Consider the following 27,606-nt stretch of genomic DNA (forward strand, 5'->3'; position numbering starts at 1 on the left):
CTTTCAGAGAGGATGATATTTGAGTTGGGTCTTGAAAAATAAATAGGAGCTCACCAAATAACAAAGATGAAGGAAGGCATTAGAGGTTGAGGTAGAGGTAGAAGTAGATGCACAGCTATTAAAAGACAAGGCATCTTTAAGGAGCATCAAGGGCTCTGCATAACCAGAGCTCGGCCACCTCTCATCCTGGGACACACAAACTCCCGGGCCTGTGCAGCAGAATGCCAGGAGCTGTGGAAAGTCACAGGATGAGCATGTCACAGTTGCCTGGGGCTTCTTTGAGTTTATTCAATTTTATGTCAATTTTAGTTAATAGTAATTTTAGACATTTTTCCCAAGTTTATTGAGATATAATTGAATAAGGATTTTAGACATATTAAAAAATGAAAACAAACATGAACCCATTGTGGAGCAGAATACAAAAACCTCATGAATTCTTTGTATGAAACAAATATATCTCAGTTGCAGAAGTCTATTTCAAGCTGTAACCCCTCTTACTATCAGCCTGTTATGAACCGCCAGCCCCTATGGTTTCATGCCTCTCAGCTCTTAAGGGGTTCAGTTGAGAAACACCGCGCTAAAACGTGGGTTGAGTTGAGGCAAGAGGCAGGAAGTGAGGTTAGAAACATAACTCATTATCTTCCAGATATCTTTAAGGTATCCTTCAGAACCCTATTTGTACAGGGTTTCATATGCCAGATGAAATATGTAAACAGGATGATAACAGGATTGAATCTCTGTTTCAGAACACTCCATGGCACTGTAGCAAATAAATTAGGAAGAGGCAGAACAAGTCAAGAGACCATTATTACCAACTAAAATAAGTCAGAGGTTTATTTTAGTGAAGATCGCTAAGAAGAAATGGATTATTTGAGAGAGAATTTAGAAAAGGAAAATGAGAGGATTTAGTAACATGTTGACTGTGGGTGGTAGGAATCATGGATGACTCAGATTTCTTGCTTTGCAAAATAATGGACAGTGGATACTATTACCTAAGGTAGAAAACAAAGAAGTTAAAAAAGTTTCCCAAAGATACCTGAAAGACACATGAAAGATAATAAGTTGATTTTTGCTTTTGCGAAACTGTGATACCTCTGGTATAGTAATTATTCATTCAATATCTTTATTCACATATTCACTCAATACCTTTACTTAGCAACTACTAAACACCATGAACTAAGCTAGATATGTTTGGATATATCCAAGAAATTCAGTGGAATTTCAAGTCTGGGATTTAAGAGATGTACTAGGCTGAGAGTATAGAAATGGAGGTCTCCAATATGTTTGGAGGATGGTTAAAGCTAAGGGGAATATCTATGATGCCACCAGGAGAGTGCAAAGAGTAAGAAAAGAAGACTCCAGGGCTGAGGCCAGGGGAAAACTAACCTTTCAGTGTCAGAAAGTGGAAGAGCCTGGGAAAAGGTTTTCACAATGTCACAATAATAAATCCTCCTCCCAGTTTTATTTTTTTAATGATTTCTTTAGTAAAATTTATTTGTATTTTGCAAGCACAAATTCTTCAGATATTTGAAAGAATGTACATGATCTTCCTACACACCATGTAAAATCATCTTATTAAATTTATTAAATCATCTCATTTAATTAAATCTCATCTCATTTAATTAAATTTATTAAATCATCTCATTAAATTTCAGATGTTATGAATCTATAAGCCTATTGCCAAATATTTTCGTTTAAATTGGGTGTAAAAAATTAATTTAAATCAATTACAGCAGTCAATTGAATTACTTTATTAAATTCTGCCAGATTACAAATTAGGCAGTTTTAATTATTTTTTTAAAGGAGGGGAGGGCTGGTAACTGTTCAGGGAGATGAGCTTGACTGTAAGAATCCCATAGGACCCATAATCATAGCTAAAATTAATTTTTGTTTTGCTGTGGGATTTAATCTTCTTACCTGAGAGTCATACTGCCAGTTTGTCTCAAACTATACAAAAGTTATTTTAGCAAGAAAAAAATATAACACATTAAAACTTCTAGGATATCACGACACCCCATCGAGCCGGATTTTCTCTCAGACGGGAATCTAGGGCAGGCTCCTGGGACGGCCCCAGGTAGTAGCTGGGGTAAACAGAGCAGCAGCCCTAAATCTTCACCTCACCCTTCACTCTCTGCTGCTGGAGACCACACCCTAGAAGGCTTCTCCTTTGATTACGGTTGCTCTCGGTGCGAGGCATGGACCAAGCCTGACGGCCCTGGCATCAGGCCAGGCTGCAGCCCTCGATACAACTCCCTTGCTAGCGGGAAACTGCGGACCTTGTTCCAGTTCATGTCAGCATCATATAGCAACCAATCACAAGCCTGCTCTAGAAGAGACTGTTAGGAAGCGGGCATTTTATTGGTGAGGCTGCTTTGTCAATCTCAGCAGAGGACTAGCCTCTTTTCTCTTAGCAACGGATGCGTTGCGGCAACGGTCTGCCGGGGGAACTGCAGTTTGTGTTCTTGGGACTTGTTTTTCTGTGAGAGGAGAATCAAAATCCCATCTCCAGCTCCCGAAGGAATTTTTCTCCAGGGTATTGCAAAGAGGCTTCTTTTCCCTTCAGTTTAGCAGTATCAGGTAAGGGGAGCTCTGAGTGGGAAAGGAGGCTTGGAAAACAAGTATTTCACTTACTCTTTCAAAGGCGTTTGCAACACTCGCTGTGCCAGCGAGGTACTAGATGCAGTGAAGACTACAAAAATGTACAAAACTTTCTCTGCCTTCAAAGAACTTCCAGCCTAGCCGGGAGACAAAAATATCAACGAGAGAGCAGTTGACACTCTAAGAACTTTGAGGGCAGGTACCTGTTCACAGGTTTTACATTCCCAGTGCCTATCACATTGCCTGGCACATAGTAGAAACTCAATAAATACTGGATGGATGGATGGATGGATGGATGGATGGATGGATGATTGGATGAAAAGGAAAACAGTATGATCCTGGTATAGGACATCAAAGAAGAAATGATTAATGTGAGCTGAAGTAATTAGATGACTTCAGGACTTAAGAAAGGGCTGGAGTATATGAAGAGTGAAGAAGATAAACAGGGGAACATTAGCCCTTTGAAAGTAAGGACTTGTCTTATTCCTCTGTTGACCTGCAGGACTTGATTGCTGCTCAGTAATTTCTCTCTCCTTCTCCACAGTGTATGCTGAGTGCTAAATGAATGCACAACTATCTTTCAGGCAGCTCTGAGTTTGGGGCCCTCTGCCTTTGCAGAAGCCTGGCATAATTTACTACAGTACAGCATGATTAGAAATTGTCAGGGAAAACAAGATTGTATCAGCCTGAGTGAGAACGTTGCAGAGGCTTCAGAGAGAAAGTCATATTGGAGTTGAGCCTTTAAGAACGAGCAAGATTTAAGCAAGCAGAGAAATGCGTGCATCGTGTGAAGCAGGAGGGGTGGGGAAGGAAGGGCATTCTCCCCCTCGGTTTGGAGAATGCATAGTAATTCTGTGAGGCCGGAGCAGAACTGGAAGGGTAGGTGTGGCTAGGCAGACTGTGAAGGCTGTTAAAGGTGATGCTTACAAGGTTGGACTCTATCCTGTTTTGCAAAGTCTGGTCTGTGGACCACTAGTGCAAGACTTCCTCATAGTGATTTTTGAAATGCAGTGTTCCAGGGCTTCCCTGGTGGCGCAGTGGTTGGGAGTCCGCCTGCCGATGCAGGGGACACGGGTTCGTGCCCCGGAACGGGAAGATCCCACATGCCGCGGAGCGGCTGGGCCCATGAGCCATGGCCACTGGGCCTGTGCTTCCGGAGCCTGTGCTCCGCAATGGGAGAGGCCACAACAGTGAGAGGCCCGCGTATTGCAAAAAAAAAAAAAAAAAAAAAAAAAAAAATGCAGTGTTCCAGGCTCACCCAGATCTGCAGAATTGCAGTGGAAGTCCAGGAAATTTGCATTTCAAATGAATTCCATTTCTGTACTACTGCAGGAGAATGCCTCTATGGATGATAGGGACCCACATTGTATTCCCTAGTATACAGAAAAGTGACTTGTTAAGATCTGCATTTTAGAAAGAGAACTCTGAAGGCATGCCCTGTGGGTGACTGTTCTGGTTGGAACAGAGGCAGGAAGGTAAGCCAAATGTTCATGATCTTGTCAAAGGGCGGGGGGAGAGAAATCTGTGGTTAGAAAAAACTTACATGTTTATTTTTACTAACTGCTAATTGAAATGTATGCATTTGGTAATAAACCACAGTAGTATTAGCAGAACCTGTGACTCTGTCACCAAAAGAAATTATAATTCTTTTCATATATTATGGATGTTATAGATATATTATTTATGCTCATCACTTCTTCAAAATTAAGGCAGTAATTAGAATCACTGCTATATCTTATTTAATTTACTAATAAAGAAGCACATAAATTATTATTTCATAATTTTTTAAATAGTTTGATAACTGTATTTCAATATCATCTGTCTCCCTTGTAATCCCATGTTTTTATTTGATGCATGGGCTTCACCAGGCTGCCAAAGGGGTTCATGGCACAAAATAGTTAGGAATTCCTGGTATAGAAGAACATGTTGAAGGCCTAAGCCAGAGGATGCTATGGGAGAAGAGAGCTTGGAATTCAGGAGATATTTCAAAGAGAAAAGTGATGATTTAGCATCTACTTAAATAAGTAAATATCTAACCTTAGTAAAGAATGGGAGTAGGTTATAAGGGGAGAAACAAGAAGAGAAGACTAACAAATATTGTAGGAACAGTTATCTCTGGAGGGTGGGTGTCGTGTACTTCTCAGAAGATGGCAGAAGAACCCAGGAGAACCTTGAAGCTTAATCAGGGTCTTGGTGGAGACTGACCAAGAAGCAGCAGTTCTTGGAGACATTCTTACAAGAATCCCAAGATGTTAGTCTTGGATCTTATTTTAAATCTTTATTTAAAAAAAAAAAAAAGATGAGAGGCAAGCATGATGAGCTTACAAATATTTTGGGAAGATAAAAGAGGATAGAGAGGATGATGGCCACCTAGACAAGGTCAGCTAATTGAAGAAGACTCAAGGAAGTAATACTTTCTTAGGAAGTTGCTAGGTGAAGGTAAGGTACCAGTGCTACAGGTCTTAGAATTAAAGATCTCGTGGCTAGGAGTAAGCCACACACGCGTACAGGTAACAAATGGGAACATGTAAACAGATGTGTGCAATACAGCAGAAAAGTGAAGAGAGGAAGTTAATAACTGTTTAAATCACTGCATTATGTCAGTTATAATTCGCATCACTTATCCCTTCATCTGCAGTAGTTATCCTCCTGAATAATAGAAGCCTCATAAAAAAACACAGTCACAAGCAAGTCTTGAAAGTTAGTTTGGAACCAGGTGGACAGCTCTGAATGCAATGTCCCTCATAGTCAGTGGAGTGCCATTACAGGTTTTGAACTGTTACACAGAGCATTTACCCAGTACAGGTGTCCCTCATTATCCCCGGGGATGGGATTGCTTTCAGGCCCCCCGTACATACCAAAATCTGAGGATGCTTATATAAAATGGTGTAGTATTTGCATAACCTACGCACACCCTCCTGCATACTTTAAATCATCTCTAGATTACTTATAATACCTAATACAATGTAAATTATATGTAAATAATTGTCAGTGCATGGCAAATTCAAGTTTTGCATTTTGGAACTTTCTGGAATTTTTTTCTCAATATTTTTGATCCAAGGTGGGTTGAATCCAAGATTGTGGAACCCGCAGATGTGGAGGAGGGCCCACTGAACTCGTTTCTTTTGTTACCCCCCTAACGTCTTTTGCTATTAGTGTGGAAGGTAAAAAATGTGTCCTTTGGTACACTGCTAGCAAAAAAGGTATTCTGGAATGGGTGAGTTAATTTGCAAAGAAAATAGATGGTTTTAATATCAACAATATTTAAATGGAATGCTTAAATATTTGTAAGTATTATCTTTCATAAATTCTGTTTTGGAATTCAATCAGCTATGGTGGCTTTGAAAACCAATTGTAGTACAATCCCCTGTGGTAGGCATAACCTTTATTTTAAGAATAGATGAAGTATCTCTTCTGCTACTGTTAATCATAATGAATTTACTTCAGTTTGGAAAAGGAAAAATGAGCATTTCAGAGTAACCTTAGTAAAGTGATACCTGTATTAAAAACAATTTATTTTTGGCTGTGCCACACAACTTGTGGGATCTTAGTTCCCTGACCAGGGATAGAACCTGGGCCCTCCGCAGTGAAAGCATGGAGTCCTAAAGACTAGACTACCAGGGAATTCCCTGAAAATCTTTCATGACCTTTTAGCAGTCAATTTAATGGGAAAAATTTGGGAAATATAATATAGCACATTCACTGCATGAAGTATGCCATTAGTTTTATGAAAAAAATTTAGTAAGACCTGCTGTAATTTTCAAATCTTTTATTTGGGATTTGTTTTTAAAAGGAAAATCTGCACAAAAAAATAAACCTTGAATAGTTAAGTGTGTTTATTGAAATTAATGCAGGCCTACATTATTCATCTGATTTTGATATTTGTAATTAAAAGTGATTTATTTTCTAGACACAATGTTGACAGGGCTTTTATTATGTGCAGTTACTAAAATAAACTATAAAATTTTGCCTGAAACACAAATACAATACAAGGTAGGTACTCCCAAGCTAGCCATTTTCTTTTAGTTTAGACTGTTTTTCCCAGGCTGACCTCAGCTAAGGAATTTTTCCATCTGCCTAGCAAATTAGATATTGTGCTTTTTAATTAAGAAGGATTAGGACCTCTAAGAGCCTGTAGAACAACCTGATCTTCCCTTTTCCTTGGTCACTAGTCAATATTTTAGACACGACAGTTAATATTTGTGAAAGTAGTAAATGAACTGTTCTGGTAAGGCAGCACACATTTAATGTTTGTTTCAATTTTGTCACCTGATATACTGCTGGAAAATTAACTTTGTTTTCCCCCAAGATTGGAAATAACCAAATTACCCACATCATTTAATAGCAACATTTGAAAATAACTGGGCACATGTGATTATTTTGACTATTTCTTGGGATGATTGTGTTAAACTGATACCTATATATTCAAGCAGCACCTGGTAATCCCTGAACCTGTGAATATTTTACTACACATGGCAAATAAGAGTTAAGGTTGCAAGTGACATTAAAATTGCTAATTAGCCGACCTTAAAATAGAGAGGTTATCCTTTATTATCGAGGTGAGTCCAAGGTAATCACAAGTGTTCTTAAAAGTGGAGGAGGGGGGCTTCCCTGGTGGCGCAGTGGTTAAGAGTCCGCCTGCTGATGCAGGGGACAGGGGTTCGTGCCCCGGTCCGGGAAGATCCCACGGGCCGCGGAGGGGCTGGGCCCTGTGAGCCATGGCCACTGAGCCTGCGCGTCTGGAGCCTGTGCTCCGCAACGGGAGAGGCCACAACAGTGAGAGGCCCGCGTACCACAAAAAAAAAAAAAAAAAAAAAGTGGAGGAGGGTGGAAGAAGTGAAGATCTGAGTACCCTATGTGAGAAGGACTTAACCCACCATTGCTGGCTTTGAAGATGTAGGAAGAGGACCTACAAGCCAAGAAATGCTGGGGGCCTCCAGAAGTAGGAAAAGGCAAGGAGACAAGTCAAGATTCTCCCTTAAAGCCTCTAAAAAGAATGGAATGCAGCCTTGTTGACACGTTGATTTGATTTGATTTATTTTTTAATTTATTTATCTTTATTTTTGGCTGTGTTGTGTCTTCATTGCTGCATGCGGGCTTTCTCTAGTTGCGGCGAGCGGGGTCTACTCTTCATTGTGGTGCACGGGCTTCTCATTGCAGTGGCTTCTCTGGTTGTGGAGCATGGGCTCTAGGCACACGGGCTTCAGTAGCTGTGGCTGGCGGGCTCTAGAGTGCAGGCTCAGTAGTTATGGCAGGCTTACTTGCTCTGCGGCATGTGGGATCTTCCCAGACCAGGGCTCGAACCCATGTCCCCTTCACTGGCAGGCTGATTCTTAACCACTGCGCCATCAGGCAAGCCCTGACATGTTGATTTTAGCCCACTGAGATCCATGCCAGACTTTGGAACTACAGAACTATAAGATAATAAATTTGTGTAGTTTTAAGACACTAAGTTTGTGATAATTTGTTACAGCAGCAATAGAAAACTAATAAAGCATGCATACAGGTTATTCCACAGGCCATTAGGCAAAAGCCTTTTGTTCAGACTGGAAATTCACAAACTAAGAGTGGAAGGGGGGAAGGGAGGACCAGGGAATCATTAAGTTAACAATTTTTCTCAGTATGTATTGATACATTTGTCAGGTACAGAGGTTACAATAATAGGAAAGAAAACACAACCCCCATCCTTCCAGAGTTTATAGTCCAGTTTATGGTCTAATTTAACATGCCCCAAATTGAACTCCTGATCTTCCCTTTCAAATCTGTTCTTCCCAGGGGATCCCCATCTCAATAAACAGCAACCCCATACTTTCATTTCCTTAAGCAAAACTCACTGAAGTCATCCTTGATCTCTTTCTTTCTCTCAGACCCTACATCCATGTCATCAGCAAATCCTGTTGGCTCTACTTAAAAAATATACCCTGAATCCGATCACTTTTTCCATCCCACTCTCACCTCCATTATCTAAACTGTCATCATCTCTCTCTTGGATTATTGACTTGTCTCTTAATTGGATTTTCTGCTTCAGCCCTTTCCTTGCTACAGTCTTCGAGACACAGCAGCCATAGTGATCCTTAAAATGTGAGTCAGGTCAAGTAAAGTAACTCCCCAGCTCAAAACCATCCAAAGCTCCCCACCTCGTTCAGAGTAAAACCCAAAGTCCTTATCCAGGACCTAGCTCCCTTGTGGTATATTATATAATTGCCCTTATTACCTAACTTCCTTTTAAGAAGATCACACATTCCGACCCATTCCTATGCAAGTATACATTCTTCTCCCATTATCAGGATTGGCTGTGTGAGTTGCTTGAGCCAATGGAATGTGAGCAGAAAAAAGGACAGTGTGCCAGTGCCAAGGAGAAGATTCAGAAAGCATCACGCGGTTCTATTAGTTCTCACTTTTTCTTCTGCCATGAAAGTAATGTGTGTCAGATAGGCATTGCTCCTTCAGCCTGTGTCCCAGAATACGACTTGAAGCAGCAACTCACCCACAGCCATAATGCAGAACATGGGAAGAAATAAATGTTTGCCGTTGCATGTTACTGAAAGTTAAAGGGCATTTGTTACTACAGCAAAGCTGACTGCAGTGAGTCCCCTACATATGAACCTTCAGGTTGCAAACTTTCAAAGATGCGAACATGCCCCTGTATGCCAGCTGTTGTACAGTACTACTGTACTTTTCAAGGTACTGTACTGTAAGATTAAAAATATTTTTATTTTTTGTGTTTGTTTTTTATGTATTATTTGTGTGAAAAGTATTATAAACCTATTACAGTACAGTACTATATAGCCGATTGTGTTAGTTGGATACCTAGGCTAACTCTGTTGGACTTACGAACAAAATTGGACTTAAGAATGCACTCTCAGGACAGAACTCGTTCGTGTGTCAGGGCCTTACTGTAATATATACCCCCTTTACCTCTCTGATCAACTTTACCTCCTAGTATTCCCCTCAGTCACTCCACTCCAGCCATCTCGTGTTTTCTTAAAAGTGTCAAGCATACTCTTGCCCCAGAACCTTTACACTTACCATTCCCTCTGCCTGGAAATACCCTTTTTTTCCCTAGATATCTGTATTTCTGGCTCTCTCCCTTCTCTTAGGTCTTTGCTCCAACGTTACTTAAGTGAGGTCTTCCCTGATTGTGACCTCCCCACTCCTACACTCCCTCTCCCCTTCCTACTTGATTTTTCTCCTTAATAGTTATCACCATCTGAAGTACCAATTATTTTGCTTCTTTCTTTGCTCTCTCCCCACTAGGGCATAAGCTCTATCAGGGCAGGGGTTTTACCTATTTTTTCACAGCTGTATTCCTAACACCTAGGGAATCATCTGGCACATTATAGTCACTCAATAAATATTTGTGGAATAAATAGTGGTGGTGGGGTGACTCTGTGTGTGTGTGTGTGTGTGTGTGTGCGCGCACATGTAGAGTGGGTTTGGGTGACCTTCACGTGTTTTTGTGTATTTTAAGTCAACAGCTGAAATAGAGTATGGAGATGGGTATATTGATAAAGAAACTTCTGAGAAAACAGATTAGGTTCAAGGTTTGAAATTACACTAAGTCTGGGAAGTGGGACGAAGGACACTTGACAGGCTGAAATGTTGGATCAGAGCCGTCCATTGCACAATGTTTAAAAAGTAGAAATTCCTTAATTGTCAGAATCGTAAAATGCTGATTAAATAATAAAATCATACCTTTCTAGGTAAAGACAATACTTTTAAATAGCTTCATTTGTAATGAAACACAGTAAATATGTATCACTGAAATCCAAGGGATAGTCTCATACAAAGGTTAAGAGCATGGACACTGGAGCCAGACTGCTTGGGATCACACCCTGACTCCACCATTCGCAGTTTACACAACCCCTCAGGCAAATTACCTGACCTCTTGGGGCCTCTGTTTTCACATCATAAAATGATCATGAATATCATAGTATTAATAAAATGCCTATCTAAAAGAGTGGTTAAAATTAAATAAAGAATGCAGGTAAAGTAGTTAGAGCTGTGTCAGGCACATAGCAGTATTCCATAAACATGAGAATATTATTACTAAAATCATTATTGCCATTTGAAAAAATACATGTGAAAAATCTGAAGGGAAAAGTGTATATACACAAACACACAGACACACACACCCACACTTAGTCAAGATTTAGTAATCAAGGGACTAGGTATAAAGCAATACGTGTGATATTTTGACTCTGGGCTATGAAATAATACTTCACCTGGGGTTGGCTTATTAAAATGAGGCAAACCAGTCTCAGATGACTGAGTTGATGATGATGCAACTTCTTCTCATTAATTCCTAACACCCTACCCTGTGAGGTAGGTTTTATTATTATCCCCATTAGACAGATGAATACACTGAGGCTTAGAAGGTAAATAATTTGCCTAGGGTCACTAAGCTGGTAAAAAGTAGAGTCTGTTTTTAGCTCATGCAGCTCGATATCAAAAAAAAACCCAATCAAGAAATGGGCAGAAGACCTAAATAAACACTTCTCCAAAGAAGACATACAGATGGCCAAGAGCACATGAAAAGATGCTCAGCATCACTAATGATTAGAGAAATGCAAATCAAAACTATAATGAGGTATCACCTCACATGGGTCAGAATGGCCAATATCAAAAAATCTAAAAACAATAAATGTTGGAGAGGATGTAGAGAAAGGGAACCCTCTTGCACTGTGGGAATGTAGATTGATACAGCCACTGTGGAGAATAGTACGGAGTTTCCTTAAAAAACTAAAAATAGAACTACCATATGACCCAGCAATCCCACTTCTGGACATATACCCGGAGAAAACCATAATTCAAAAAGAGACATGTACCCCAGTGTTCATTGCAGCACTATTTACAATAGCCAGGACATGGAAGCAACCTAAATGTCCATCGACAGATGAATGGATAAAGAAGATGTGGTACATATATACAATGGAATATTACTCAGCCATGAAAAGGAATGAAACTGGGTCATTTGTAGAGATGTGGATGGACCTAGAGCCTGTTATACATAGTGAAGTAAGTCAGAAAGAGAAAACAAATATATTCACACATATATGTGGAATCTAGAAAAATGATACAGATGAACCAATTTGCAGAGCAGGAATGGAGATGCAGACATAGAAAATGAATGTGTGGACACAGAGTGGGAGGGGGAGTGGGATGAACTGAGATTAGGATTGACATATATACACTACCATGTGTAAAATACATAGCTGTGGGAACCTGCTGTATAGCACAGGGAGGTCAGCTTGGTGGTGATCTAGGTGGGTGGGTTGGGGGGGTGTGGCATGGGAGGGAGGTCCAAGAGGGAGGGGATATGGGGATATATGTATACATATAGTTGATTCCCTTCATTGTACAGCAGAAACTAACACAACTTTGTAAAACAACCATACCCCAATTAAAAAAAGTATATTAAAAAAAATTAGAGTCTGTTTTTAAACCCTGCTGGTCAGACTCCTGAAATCACACTCCTAATCATTTAACAAGATGGGACACAGGTGATCATTGAGGAGATAACAAGGATTTAGTGTCATGGCAGTGATCTTGGCCATACTGTGTCTTGTCAGAATTGATGAGTAATTCCATAGCAAACCTTTAGAGGTATTCTCTGACAGTACAAATTAGGACACAGTGGTTACATGTACATATGCTAGGACAAAAGTACTATTTAAACTATGTTATTTAAAAATTATGTATGTATGTGCACATGGTGAGTCTGTGTCTGCCCATGGATTTTAAGCCTGTATTTTTAGCTGGGGCACCTGCCAGGGAGCTGGGCACAGGACAGTGCAAAACAGCTCCCTGGAATGGAAACAAGAGCAAGAGGCAGGGGATCCAGTGTCCTCTCTTGTGGTTCCATGGCAGGGCCTGTGGCGGAAACCTTGAAGTGTTGGCAGGTCACCTCCTTGTGCTTCAGTTGAATGGCTCTGCTGGAATGGCAAGATCTCATTAGGAAGATTGTTGTTGCAATAAACCTGTGGTCACAGAACACCCATTGTGTGAAGATACATGTTGATTTAGCTGAGGGCAAAACTTAGAAAACATATTCTTATGTTTACTAAATGATAATGCTTACTATTTGGAACTGTAAACCAGAATTTACTAATCATATTCTCTCTTTATGCAGACTAAGAGCCATGGCTCCAAAACGTCGAAAACAAAAGAGCTCAAAACGTGGCAAAACTAAAATAACGTTACCTGGTAGGACTGTTTTTTCATCAATGGGATGTTTATGGATTTAGTATTTGTACATATATTAACAGCCAAAACGATCATGGTTTTATGTCTCAAATAAATATTTTTGCTGTCATAAAGTCAAACACAAGTGGAATTCAAAACACGGGGATTTATTATTATTTTTATTCATTTCATTACAATATCAACTAAATGTCATATAATAAATGTCATAGCAAATATATCACTATGAGATAATTCTGTAAGAAAGACAATTATTCAGTTTCTATTTAATCATAAAATAGCTTAACTCTTCACTGTGTATTTGCCTTATGTTTTATGTTTTAAGCCTTGGTAGAAGATTGTAGTAAACTAAGATACATATTTGACTCAAAAATGTAAATTTGACATCATTTTATTATATTCTAGTTAGTGAAGAAGCAGAACCTGTGAATATGGAGAGCATGGGTAAGTGGAAATACAATTTAGAATTTATGTCCCCAGTTCTACAACATTTTAATATGCAATGAGCAAATGAGAATATTACAGATTGAAATGATTGATCAAAATGTGCATGGACTAAAGTTACATCATGTCATTTGGAATATAAAATAAAACTTTTAAAGAAAAAGTAAAAAGTAAGAGTGGAAGAGAGAATTTCAAACTGAGAAATAGACTTGGACCAAGCAGTCCCTTAAAAATCCAACATTGTATAATTATTGAGAGACCTTTTTTAACTGTAAAGTGTGTTGTCTGCAAGTCATTACTTTTATTATAATAGTATTTTTCAAACTCTGATCATGGGCAATATTTATCTGTACGCTATGGTGGGGTTCTGCTATTTCAAGGAAAGAGGCTGATTTTTAAGCAAATAAACTAGAACTTAAACAACCAAACTAATATGGTTCCTATTTTAGAGGCTAAATAATCTTATTCCAACAACTTTTATTTTTGTTGTTGTTGTTGAAACTTTTTCTCAGAGTTGCTTAGATGATGCACTTCACGTTTAGAAACAGAGGGGAAACAGTGAGGGTGGGGAGGAGGAATCTCTAAAAGCCTTGCTGGTCATTGTAAAGATTTTGGCTTTTAGGATGGGGAGCTATTGGTATTTAAGCAGAGAGGTAACATGATCTGACTTACGTTTTTTTTTTTTTTTTAACATCTTTATTGGAGTATAATTGCTTTACAATGGTGTGTTAGTTTCTGCTTTATAACAAAGTGAATCAGTTATACATATACATATGTCCCCATATCTCTTCCCTCTTCTGTCTCCCTCCTTCATACCCTCCCTATCCCACCCCTCAAGGTGGTCACAAAGCACAGAGCTGATCTCCCTGTGCTATGCGGCTGCTTCCCACTAGCTATCTATTTTACGTTTGGTAGTGTATATATGTCCATGCCACTCTCTCACTTTGTCCCAGCTTACCCTTCCCCCTCCCCATATCCTCAAGTTCATTCCCTAGTAGTTCTGTGTCTTTATTCCCGTCTTGCCCCTAGGTTCTTCATGATCTTTTTTTTTTAGATTCCATATATATGTGTTAGCATAAGGTATTTGTTTTTCTCTTTCTGACTTACTTCACTCTGTATGACAGACTCTAGGTCCATCCACCTCACTAAAAATAATTCAATTTCGTTTCTTTTTATGGCTGAGTAATATTCCATTGTCTATATGTGCCACATCTTCTTTATCCATTCATCTGTCGATGGACAGTTAGGTTGCTTCCGTGTCCTGGCTATTGCAAATAGAGCTGCAATGAACATTGTGGTACATGACTCTTTTTCAATTATGGTTTTCTCAGGGTATATGCCCAGTAGTGGGATTGCTGGGTCATATGGTAGTTCTATTTTTAGTTTTTTAAGGAACCTCCATACTGTTCTCCATAGTGGCTGTATCAATTTACATTCCCACCAACAGTGCAAGAGAGTTCCCTTTTCTCCACACCCTCTCCAGCATTTATTGTCTGTAGATTTTTTGATGATGGCCAATCTGACCTGTGTGAGATGATATCTCATTGTATATATATATATATATATTTTTGCGGTACGCGGGCCTCTCACTGTTGTGGCCTCTCCCGTTGCGGAGCACAGGCTCCAGACGCACAGGCCCAGTGGCCATGGCTCACGGGCCCAGCTGCTCCGTGGCATGTGGGATCTTCCCAGACCGGGGCACAAACCCATGTCCCCTGCATCGGCAGGCAGACTCTCAACCACTGTGCCACCAGGGAAGCCCTCTCATTGTACTTTTGATTTGCATTTCTCTAATGATTAATGATGTTGAGCATTCTTTCATGTGTTTGTTGGCAATCTGTATATCTTCTTTGGAGAAATGTCTATTTAGGACTTCTTCCCATTTTTGGATTGGGTTGTTTGTTTGTTTGATATTGAGCTGCATGAGCTGCCTGTAAATTTTGGAGATTAATCCTTTGTCAGTTGCTTCATTTGTAAATATTTTCTCCCATTCTGAGGGTTATCTTTTCATATTATTTATGGTTTCCTTTGCTGTGCAAAAGCTTTTAAGCTTCATTAGGTCCCATTTGTTTATTTTTGGTTTTATTTCCATTTCTCTAGGAGGTGGGTCTAAAAGGATTTTGCTGTGATTTATGTCATAGAGTGTTCTGTCTATGTTTTCCTCTAAGAGTTTTATAGTGTCTGACCTTACATTAGGTCTTTAATGCATTTTGAGTTTATTTTTCTGTATGGTGTTAGGGAGTGTTCTAATTTCATTCTTGTACATGTAGCTGTCCAGTTTTCCAAGCACCACTTATTGAAGAGGCTGTCTTTTCTCCACTGTATATTCTTGCCTCCTTTATCAAAGATAAGGTGACCATATATGCGTGGGTTTATCTCTGGGCTTTCTATCCTGTTCCATTGATCTATATTTCTGTTTTTGTGCCAGTACCATACTGTCTTGATTACTGTAGCTCTGTAGTATAGTCTGAAGTCAGGGGGCCTGATTCCTCCAGCTCCGTTTTTCTTTCTCAAGTTTGCTTTGGCTATACGGGGTATTTTGTGTTTCCATACAAATTGTGAAATTTTTTGTTCTAGTTCTGTGAAAAATGCCAGTGGTAGTTTGATAGGGATTACATTGAATCTGTTAGAGTGCTTTGAGTAGTATAGGCATTTTCACAATGTTGATTCTTCCAGTTCAAGAGCATGGTATAGCTCTCCAGCTATTTGTATCATCTTTAATTTCTTTCAAGGATCTCATTCAGATTTCACAGAGAAATTAAAACCTTAACAGACAAGCAAAAGCTAAGAGAATTCAGCACCACCAAACCAGCTTTACAACAAATGCTAAAGGACCTTCTTTAGGCAAGAAACACAAGAGAAGGAAAAGACCTACAATAACAAACCCAAAACAACTAAGAAAATGGTAATAGAAACATACATATCAATAATTACCTTAAATGTAAATGGACTAAATGCTCCAACCAAAAGACATAGACTGGCTGAATGGATACAGAAACAAGACCCATATATATGTTGTCTACAAGAGACCCACTTCAGACCTAGGGACACACACAGACTGAAAGTGAGGGGATGGAAAAAGATATTCCATTCAAATGGAAATCAAAAGAAAGCTGGAGTAGCAATTCTCATATCAGACAAAATAGACTTTAAAACAAAGACTATTACAAGAGACAAAGAAGGACACTACATAATGATCAAGGGATCAATCCAAGAAAAATGCCTATCTTGATACAGAATAAGCACTCAATAAATATTTGTTGATTTATTGATTGAATAAATGAATGAATTGCTTTCCCTGTTCTTCCTGTTTAGACAGACCACCAGCACTACCACCCTCCTTAGTTCTATGTTCTATCTCTCACCCTGTTTTCTCCTAGATAGCACTTGTCACCATTTGTCCTTATGTATTTCTGAGTGTATTTATCTATTTAATGTCTGTCTCCCCCTCTAGATTGTATACCCTGGCACTAGCACCATGCTTTTCACATAGTAGCTGTGTAGTAAATATTTCCTGACTAAATAATTAACTGGTAAGCAAATCCATGGACCTGAGAATGGGGCATAGTGGAGAGGTTTCAGCTGAAAGTAAATGGACTGAAAAATAGATGTGAGTATGTTTCTTTAAGGAGAAAAAAAAAAGAAAAAGAAATCTCAGCACTTTGTAGTGAGACTTGAGGGTAGGTTTTGACTTAGCGTCCCCTTTTTTTACAGCCTCTCTCTCTACCCCCAGACTCCCCCCTCAGGCAACACCAGGACCCTCTGACTTCCTTGCTGTGGGGTCTGACATTGTCAGCGGTCACTCAGGACTTGTGGCTGTCATGCTGCAGGGGACTAGGTTTCCCTTTCCTACCAAGGAACCAAGGGAGCAACAGACTAGCCAAAAACTGTCTCCTAATTAAGGCAACGTCTGGAGGTTTCTAGAGAAGAGGTGTGATTTTTACATGTAGTTAACATTTATGGAGCAACAGCTTTGTGCCAGACATACTCCTCTCATCCCTTTACCTCTAGGAAGTAACATTGCTGTGGTCATTACAAGATGGAGGTGCTGTGACTCCCAAAAGTTAAATAATTTACCCAAATTATAAGTCACACTTTAATACAGGTTAGAGTATCTGTGGTGTATTAATGGTCTATTGCTGCTATAACAAATTACCACAAGTTTATTATCATACAATTTTAGAAATCAGGAGTCTGAAATTACTTTCACTGGGGTAAAGTCAAGGTGTTGGCAGTGCTGGTTCCTTCTGGAGGCTCTGAAGGGATAATCTGGTTTTTTACATTTTTCATCTAATGGCTCCCTGTGTTCATTGACTCTTGGCCCCTTCCTCTGTCTTCAAAGCCAGCAGCGTAGCATCTTCTAATCTTTCTCTGGCGTAGACCTCTGCCTCCGTGTCACATGTCCTTCCTTGGCATTGACCCTTCTGCCTTCCTCTTATAAGGACCCTTGTGATTACATTGGACCCACCTCAGGAGCCCAGTAATCTTCCCATCTCAAGATCCTGAACTTCATCACACCTGCAAGTCCCTTTTGGCATGTAAGGCAACATATTCACAGGTTTCAGAAATTAGGACATGGATATCTTTGGGGGGATATTATTCTGTTTACCACAAGTGATTAATAGCACAGTTTTTGGAATTAAACAGATGTGGTTTGAATCATAATTCTGCCACTTAATGACTGTGTGACCACAAAAAACTTCTCCTCTCTGGGCCTCTGCTTCCTCATCTGAAGAATGAGGTAGTGATACCTACCTCATGAGCTTGTTGCAGAAGTTAAATTAGGTAGTACATGCACATTTCCTTACAGAGGGCTGTCTCAAAGAAGGTTTGCATTTTACTGTTGTTAATATAAAAACAAAATACTATAAAGATAGAGAAATAGGGAATTCCCTGGCGGTCCAGTGGTTAGGACTCCACACTTTCACTGCCAAGGGCCTGGGTTCATTCCCTGGTCAGGGAACTAAGATCCCACAAGCTATAGGCAGTCTACCTGAAAAAGAATTCAGAATAATGATAGTAAAGATGATCCAAAATCTTGGAAATAGAATAGACAAAATGCAAGAAACATTTAACAAGGACCTAGAAGAACTAAAGATGAAACAAGCAACGATGACCAACACAATAAATGAAATTAAAAATACTCTAGATGGGATCAATAGCAGAATAACTGAGGCAGAAGAACGGATAAGTGACCTGGAGGATAAAATAGTGGAAATAACTACTGCACAACAGAATAAATAAAAAAGAACAAAAAGAACTGAGGACAGTCTTAGAGACCTCTGGGACAACATTAAACGCACCAACATTCAAATTATAGGGGTTCCAGAAGAAGAAGAGAAAAAGAAAGGGACTGAGAAAAGATTTGAAGAGATTATAGTTGAAATTTTCCCTAACATGGGAAAGGAAATAGTTAATCAGGTCCAGGAAGCACAGAGAGTCCCATACAGGATAAATCCAAGGAGAAATACGCCAAGACACATATTAATCAAACTGTCAAAAATTAAATACAAAGAAAACATATTAAAAGCAGCAAGGGAAAAACAACAAATAACACACAAGGGAATCCCCATAAGGTTAACAGCTGATCTTTCAGCAGAAACTCTGCAAGCCAGAAGGGACTGGCAGGACATATTTAAAGTGATGAAGAAGAAAAACCTACAACCAAGATTACTCTATCCAGCAAGGATCTCATTCAGATTTGATGGAGAAATTAAAACCTTTACAGACAAGCAAAAGCTGAGAGGGTTCAGCACCACCAAACCAGCTTTACAAAAAATGCTAAAGGATCTTCTCTAGACAGGAAAAACAAGAGAAGGAAAAGACCTACAAACCAAAACAATTAAGAAAATGGGAATAGGAACATACATATCGATAATTACCTTAAATGTAAATGGACTAAATGCTCCCACCAAAAGACACAGACTGGCTGAATGGATACAAAAACAAGACCCATATATATGCTGTCTACAAGAGACCCACTTCAGACCTAGAGACACATACAGACTGAAAGTGAGGGGATGGAAAAAGATATTCCATGCAAATGGAAACCAAAAGAAAGCTGGAGTAGCAATTCTCATATCAGACAAAATAGACTTTAAAATAAAGACTATTAGAAGAGACAAAGAAGGACATTACATAATGATCAAAGGATCAATCCAAGAAGATACAACAATTGTAAATATTTATGCACCCAACATAGGAGCACCTCAATACATAAGGCAAATACTAACAGCCATAAAAGGGGAAATTGACAGTAACACATTCATAGTAGGGGACTTTAACACCCCACTTTCACCATTGGACAGATCATCCAAAATGAAAATAAATAAGGAAACACAAGCTTTAAATAATACTTTAAGATCCCACAAGCTGCATTGCGCAGCCAAAAAAAAGATAGAGAAGTAGATCAGTGAATGAGAATAAGGAGTCCAAAAGTATATTCACATATATATGGTCAATCAATTTCAACAAAACTAAGTACAAAGGCAATTCAGTGGAGAAGAGATAGTCTTTTCAACAAATGATGCTGGAACAGTTGGATATTTACATGCAAAAAAGTGAACCTCAATCCATATCGCACATCATATACGAATATTATCTCAAAATGGATCATAGACCTAAATATAAAACCAAATATAAAACTTCTAAAAGAAAACATAGGAGAAAAATCTTTGTGACCTTGGATTAGCAAAGATTTCCGAGATACAGCACCCCAAACTGTAACTCTTAAGAAATCTTTGCCTAATTGATTTTTTCTTTTATGAAATACTAGTCAGAAATATAAAGAAATGAGCTACTGCTATGTGCAGCAACATGAGTGAATCTCAAAATAATTGTGCTCAGCAAAAGAAGACAAACAAAAAGTGTTGTGCAAGTTTCAAGGAAATGTGCATCGACTACCTAAATTAACTTCTGCAACAAGCTCATGAGGTAGGTATCACTACCTCATTCCTCAGATGAGGAAGCAGATGTCCAGAGAGGTGAGCTTTATAACTATTCCATAAAAAACTAACTATTAATCTATAGTAATAGAAAGCAAAGCAGTGGTTGTCTGGGAGTGAGGAGGGGTGCTGGGAGAAGGGGCAGGAGGAAACTTTTGGGGATTATAGATGTGTTCTTTATCTCCATTGTGATGATGGTTTCATGGGTAAATGCATATGTTTATCAAATTGTACACTTTAAATATATACAATTTATTATTTATCAATTATATCTCAATAAAACTGTTTTTTTAAAGTAAACAACAAGCAAAATGCTAAAAAAAGATATGGATGAAATGCATAGGGCTTATTTACATACTCTGTTTCAATATGCAGGACAACTGATGTGTGGCCTATGATTTATATTGCACCGGCCTCTTCCTTGCACGCACAGCAAGATTCCGAGCTAGTTAGTTGTGTGGAGCTTGAGTCTGTCTTCAGCTCCTGCTCTACCAGGCTACTAGGTGAATAACTGCCATTCACTGCATCCTATACAGTGTACCTCTCTTACCTCCCTGACTATCTGTGAAGGGGGAGGAGGACCATCTCCTGTGCTCTGCTGTGTTCACACTTTTGAGAGAAAGTATGGCCTGCTAGTTACAGTGCAGGGACCTTGGTTTGGATCCTAGCTCCCCTCTTTCTAACTCCCAGCCCCCAACCTTGGATACCTTACTTGGACTCTGTGGGCCTCAGTTTTCTCAGCTAAAAAATGGAGACAATTATAGGAGCAGCCTCTGAATGTTGTTATGAAGAGTAAATGAATTAATAATCCATGCAATGTGCTTAGAATAGCATCTGGCAGTAAGTAGGTGCTTCACAGAAGCTACTATAATTAACATGCTGTTATTTACTCACACTGTTATTCACTCACTGCACTGGCCTGGCCCCCTATCCAGTAGGTCTTGCCCTCATGGCAGGCACTCCTGACCTCTGTAAGCTTCAGGAGGCCCTGCAGCCCTTCTCCTCTGCTCCAACATCTTTCTCACCCTCCTGGACCACTCTGCTGGAGGCACAACTGAGCCCAGAGCCCATCTCATTGCTAATCACCAGAGCCTCATTGTTATATACCTACAGTGTTATCTTCAGTGCAGGCCTCAAGGCCTAAATAACAACAATTCTTACACTGAATTTAGCCAAAGACCCTTGGGGTGGCCAGTAGCATCAGGCCTTGCTCTGTTTAGTTTGGCCATTATTCAGGTAGGGCACGGAGGTACTAGACTCTAGGAGTTCTGTGTAGTCTATTGGCTACTAGTTGCCTGCAGTTATTACTGATTCCCGACACCAGCCAGAAACAGGCTATGACTACTGCTAACTTCTAGATAAAGGAATGTTAGATCCTCTATTAAAGTTGCCTTGGAAAAGCCCAATTAGTGTAAAAGGATTATTTTTATGACAAATATCCAGCCAGTAGGATTTGAAGTATGTTTAGTGGGAGCAGGTGACATAGAACACCATCTTTGTCAGTGTCCTTCCAGTTTCGTGGAGGGTAGGAAGCTTTCTGGTCTTTGTGAGCGCCTCTGTTTATGAAGGGCAACCACCTCCTTTCCAGCTCCAGCTCAGTTTGGGTCTTACAGTTCCACCTAGTGGTTTTCCAAGACAAAACTCCAAGGGCTCTTATGCATCGGACACTCTACAAATTACGGCTGGCAGTACGATTTTAAAGGATAACTTGCATGTGAATCAAGTCAACAGCTGTTTTGGGGCAGACCCCGAGGCTGTGGCTGCCCTGCGTCACCTCCGCCTCACCACCAACCAGGATCTGGGCCCTGAGGTCCCCCCACTGAGGGCGTGCTGGGGGCCCTGCTGTGCATGAAGCTCTGGAGACCCCCGCATCCCAGGCGCCAGCACACTGCTTCCTGTCATAAGCACCCCCGGGATCCTGCGTGCCCTCTGGCCCTGGACCATCCTGTCCCTGACACCCGGACAGCTCCTGCAGACACGTCGAGAGCGGCTCATCCCGCCAGCCACAGTTGCTGCCCTCTAACCCCAAGATCCCCACCCCTAACCCCACAATAAATATGATCTGAAGCAAACAAACAAACAAACAACAACAAAAAAAAACCAATTGCCTTTGAGCATCCTCTACATGCAGGTGTTAGGGTTAGTATTTTAAGGGGAGATAAAAATGGGCAATTTGTCCCTAATTTATGAACCACTTGTATTCCAAATGTTTGTTTATTATGCCAACTGATTGCAATTTGGAATATATTTCCATACATAATCAGTGTTATGCATAGTCACTAATAATCACCTGAATAATTGTATCATAGAGCTTCCAGGGCGAGGGGTCAATGTTTCTGTGGGAAAATAAGCTCAAAATTCCTACTTGAGAGGCTGCATGCACTTTTCCCCTCGATGATACACCTGTTGAGCAGTGGGAGGGAGGATGTTGGGACATCCAGGTGTGGGGGGCCTGGAGAGGATGGGAGTGGGTTCTGGGGCCCCCGGAGCATAGAGTTGGGGGAGGGAGTTCTGGGGATAAATGCAGAACTGAACCTGGGGTGGTAGAAGCTGATGGTGATAAAAAGGATAAGAAAATGAGAAGTAGGGTTGAGAGAGAAGATTGAGGCAAAATGATACCTTGTCTTCTTCCATCCACTGTCCCAGGGCTTGCTGCTGCCCAGGACTGACCTGGGGTGGGGGGCAAAGGGACAGGAAGAACAGTAATGGAAGCCTGTTGAACCTCCCCTTCCTCCTCTTTTGAGGGCAATTCTGGGACTGGGGAACCAGAGGAGGGAAGAGGGAGGGGAGGTTCCTCTCCAGTTCCAGGTTTACTAATACAACCTAATTGGAAAGTCAGTAGCTTTAAAGTGTGAAGAATTAGGGCTTCCCTGGTGGCACAGTGATTAGGAATCCACCTGGCAATGCAGGGGACACGGGTTCGAGCCCGGGTCTAGAATGATCCCACATGTCGCGGAACTACTAAGCACATGCACCACAACTACTGAAGCCCGCTCACCCTAGAGGCCGTGCTCCTCAGCAAGAGAAGCCACCGCAATGAGAAGCCCGCGCACCGCAATGAAGAGTAGCCTCCGCTCGCCGCAACTAGAGAAAGCCCGTGCACAGCAATGAAGACCCAACGCAGGCATAAATAAAGAAATAAATAAAATTTTTAAAAAATGTGTGAAGAACTGAATAACAAGTTTGACTGAAAAAGAGCCCTAGGGAGCAGAGGTACCTATCTAGGGTCAAGGGAAGGTTTCTTTAAAATGGGAGACCATTGAACAAATCAGCATGCTGAGGGCAAACAGCACAGAGGTAGGAAAGGTTGACGGGAGAGGAAGAGTTGATGGGCTGGGAAGGGTGGAGAGGGGCAGGCAAGTCTTCGAACTGGAGGGAAGGGCAGAAAGACGGGGCCTGTGCTGATGAGCTGGTGGGTAGGGCTGCGGGACATCCCAGGATTCTTTGCTGTACAGACACAGTATTTTCTCTGTGAGAGGAAGCAGGGTCATCTGATGAGAGAGAGCAACAGGTGAAGGGGTGAGGGAGGAGGTGTTTTAGGAGAGCAATACAGGTTTGATAGAGCCTAAGATGGTGATAATACCTTTGAACCAATAATTTCACTTTTAAAACCTCTCCTGGGAAAATAATTTGAAAAAGAACAGATATATGTATAACTGAAAAAAAATATGAACTGCTATTTTCAACTGTCATTCAGGCCATTTCTGTACATTCTCATCATATATAACTGTCTTGGTTCTTATACTTTTGTTATTCATTAGATCTTAAGTATTAGTTTTGAGAATTTGACCTTTGTCTTTCAGATTTAAAATATAATGTTAAACCACACACAAAATTTTTTTTTAAAACCTAAGAAAATAATTTGAAATGTGATAAAAGTTTATAAACTATATATTTGTTTGTAGAGTTATTTATAATCACTAGAAACAAATGAGAAAAAATGTAATGCTTACCAACAGAACAGTTAAAAATTATGCTATATAATTACATTAATTTAAAATGATGCAGGCTTCCCTGGTGGCGCAGTGGCTGAGAGTCTGCCTGCCGATGCAGGGGACGCGGGTTGTGCCCCAGTCCGGGAAGATCCTACATGCCGCGGAGCAGCTGGGCCCGTGAGCCAAGGCCACTGAGCCTGCGCGCCCAGAGCCTGCGCGTCCGGAGCCTGTGCTCTGCAACGGGAGAGGCCACAGCAGTGGGAGGCCCGTGTACCACACACACAAAAAAACAATAAAATAAAAATAAAATAAAATGATGCGTTAGAAAAATTATATAATGTCATAGTAAAATTCTAGTGACATAATAGTAAGTATGAAAGGCAGGATTTAGAATTTCATTTAAGATACTATATATGGAGTGACTGGAAGGAAATAGAGCAAACAATTAATAGAGGTTCTCTCTTGAGAGATAGAATTATGGGTAATTGTTATTTTCATCTTTTTATCTTTTTGACATTAAAATTTTTTTTAAATTTTATATTGGAATATAATTGATTTACAATGCTGTGTTAGTTTCAGGTGTACAGCAAAGTGATTCAGTTATACATATACATATATCTATTCTTTTTCAGATTTTTTTCCCATTGAGGTTATTATAGAATATTGAGTACAGTTCCCTGTGCTATACAGTAGGTCCTTGTTGTTTATCTAGTTTAAGTATAGTACTGTGTATATGTCAATTCCAAACTCCCAGTTTATCCCTCCCTGCTGCCACATTTCCCCTTTTGTAATGATACGTTTGTTTTCTAAGTCTGTGAGTCTGTTTCTGTTTTGTAAATAAGTTCATTTGTTGACATTTTTTATAATGGATAAACTTACTTTAAAAATATGAACAATGATTTTAAAGTCTTTTAAAATTTTAACCAAGGCAATTATTTAAAGCAAACAATTGCATGTTTCCTAGTGTTAATATTTTAAATGGTTATATTTAATGTCCAAATTCCACTTTGCCTTTCCCAGGTCATCCAGAAATTTATCCTTTAGTGTTAACTAACAAGACCCAGGAGATATTTAACTGCAGAATAGATGAAGATGTCACAGATGAACAACCTTATAAACTTATCAAAAAAGAAGATATTTTTGCAGACTTTGAAAACAGAGCTGCAGTATCTGATTTCTACCCAGTCAAAAAAATTATTCAGGTAAGTACAGTATCCCTCTTTATTTTTCAGTTCTACCTCAAGAGGTTCCTGATACATAATCACAAAAGTTGGAGAGATTTCTGAGTTCAAATCTGGCATTTCCCATTACTTTGGGCAAATGCTAGCTTGCCCATCCCTCCTTGGGAATCCTTCTTGATGACCCTTTGTGAAAAGCAAACTCCCATCTGTGACATTTTGTCTTACACCACACCCAGAAAAGCTCATCCTTGCCCAATTTTAACTAGAAAGGGAACCTACCTTTATTTTCCCATACTGCTTTAATTGTTTAATTCATAATTTTAGTCCTGATTTGTCCACAAACATGTTACAGAGCACAATACCAAATAAAATGAATGCTTCCTTTTTTTCCTGTTAGAAATAAAATTGCATGGTAAGTTTCCCTGGAAGCGTTGTGTTTTAAGAGCTTTTGTAAGTTAATAAAATAACCTTGCAATTTGGGGTTATTAACCATAGGTTAGCACTGTGGTTATCTTCTATGATTGATTCATTAAAGAAATATTAGTTTTGTGTCAAATCTGAATAAACTGAATGACTACTGAACATTAACCTTCTTTTTTGATTATATTTTTGCAGGAATATCCTGGAGATGAGCTTCTCCTTGTTTACGACAAAGACTTCAAATATGGACTTAACTTTTATCTTATTGGAACTGAAGAGGGCAAGGAAAACTATTTAAATGTAAGCACACCCTAAGCAATCTGTTGATTGTCAGAAGGAAGCAGTACCTCTGGGGGAACCCCAGACATGGTTATGATTATTCTTGTTCAGCTCTGATTCCCTGGGGCCTAGAGTAGGTGGGGTAAGGGCGAGCTAACTCAGACATCTCAGGGTAGCAGATACTCTACTTATTTGCCCTTCATTTACCCAGTGGGACTGGAAACAACAAATCTGGAGTACCACTGCTCTCGCCACTCCTTGGCCCATATTCCTGCTTCTCCTCTTGCCATCACCATGACTTTGGGTAAGCTACTGAACCTCTCATCTGCAAAACGGTGGCACCAATAGGGCTGTTGTGAAGATTAAATGGGCCGATGCAGGTAAAGCCCTTTGTATAGTGCCTGGCACAAAGCTAAGTGCTCCATAAATTTTTGCTATGATTATTTAAAAGCAAAATTTTTAAAGAACAACTTGGTCAGTGGGCAGTTGAGGGGAACAGGGTGTCAAAGATAAGCAGAATATAAAAGAATGGTAGTTTCCAAGGAAAGGAAGTCAGTCCACCTTCGGGGTGTTGCGTTCAAAGTGGTCATGAAAGGCAACAGATTTCTGACACTTGCCTTCCGGTCTGGCATCCTCATGGGGAGGTTTGGTCAAACTGAGGGAGACAGAGGGGTTTGTGTGTTTGTCCAATAAGCAAGAAAAATAAAGGAAAGTCATAGCATTTTAAAATATTGAACACTTTTTACATTTGAAATAATTTCTCAGTTAGCCTTAACATTTTCAGTTTTATTTTTATGATTGCTTTTTTCTGTGTTTTAATTTTTTTATTATGGTGAAATATTTCAAGTGTATAGAAAAGCACAGATGATGAAACAAATATCTATACAGTCACCACTCAGAATTAACAAATGTTAATATTCTATCATATTTACTTCAAATTCTTCTGAAAGGAAATAAAATATAAGAGATAATGTTTCACTGTCTCTTATATCCTCCTTAATTCAATTTTTCTAACTTCTCTCTATAAGGAACTATTATTCTAAGGTTGTTATATAGTCTTCTGTCCATGGTTTCATACTGTTACCATGCATGCATGCTCCACAAATAATACATTTTATTGTTTTATTCATTTAAAATTTACATAAAATTATATTATACAACTTGTTTTGCAACTTTTGTTTTTCACCAAATTGTAAACTTCTAGGATCTATTCATGTTGATACATTTAAAATCATATACATGTAGATTGAGTTTGTTCATTGCAACTGTTTTATGAGATTTTATCTTCTGACTATACCAAAATATATCAACCCTTTTCCCTATTGATATTCATTTTGGTTGCCCATTTTTTCACTATTATGAATAAAGTAGCAGTGAACATCTATACATCTATATCTGTATATGTATCTATATCTTTATCTGTCTGTATATCTTCTTGTGGACATCTTGGTTTAAAAAACATTTGCTCTTTATAATTTAATGGATATCATATTTATTCATACATATAATCCTCGCATCAGAAAAACATTTCATGAAATCAGAGAAAATTAGTTTTATATTTTATCAAGTTTTAGCATTCCATATTCTTAAAGGCATACAGTA

At 39.5% G+C, this 27,606-nt stretch overlaps 1 protein-coding gene across 1 annotated transcript in view; it reads left to right on the forward strand.

The window, feature by feature from the left end:
* Window positions 1-27,606, forward strand: part of DNAI3 (dynein axonemal intermediate chain 3) — a gene marked incomplete at its 5' end in the record, with an annotated part of 103,377 nt that overhangs the window by 3,093 nt on the left and 72,678 nt on the right. The window contains 5 exons of the mRNA XM_082612150.1: window positions 2,001-2,291; window positions 12,731-12,804; window positions 13,207-13,245; window positions 25,145-25,326; window positions 25,921-26,025. Coding sequence (XP_082468276.1) covers window positions 2,001-2,291; window positions 12,731-12,804; window positions 13,207-13,245; window positions 25,145-25,326; window positions 25,921-26,025 — 691 coding nt within the window. The remainder of the gene's footprint in view (window positions 1-2,000; window positions 2,292-12,730; window positions 12,805-13,206; window positions 13,246-25,144; window positions 25,327-25,920; window positions 26,026-27,606) is intronic.

This window comes from Mesoplodon mirus (assembly GCF_964341445.2).
Source record: "Mesoplodon mirus genome assembly, chromosome: 3".
Classification (NCBI taxonomy): Eukaryota; Metazoa; Chordata; class Mammalia; order Artiodactyla; family Ziphiidae; genus Mesoplodon; species Mesoplodon mirus.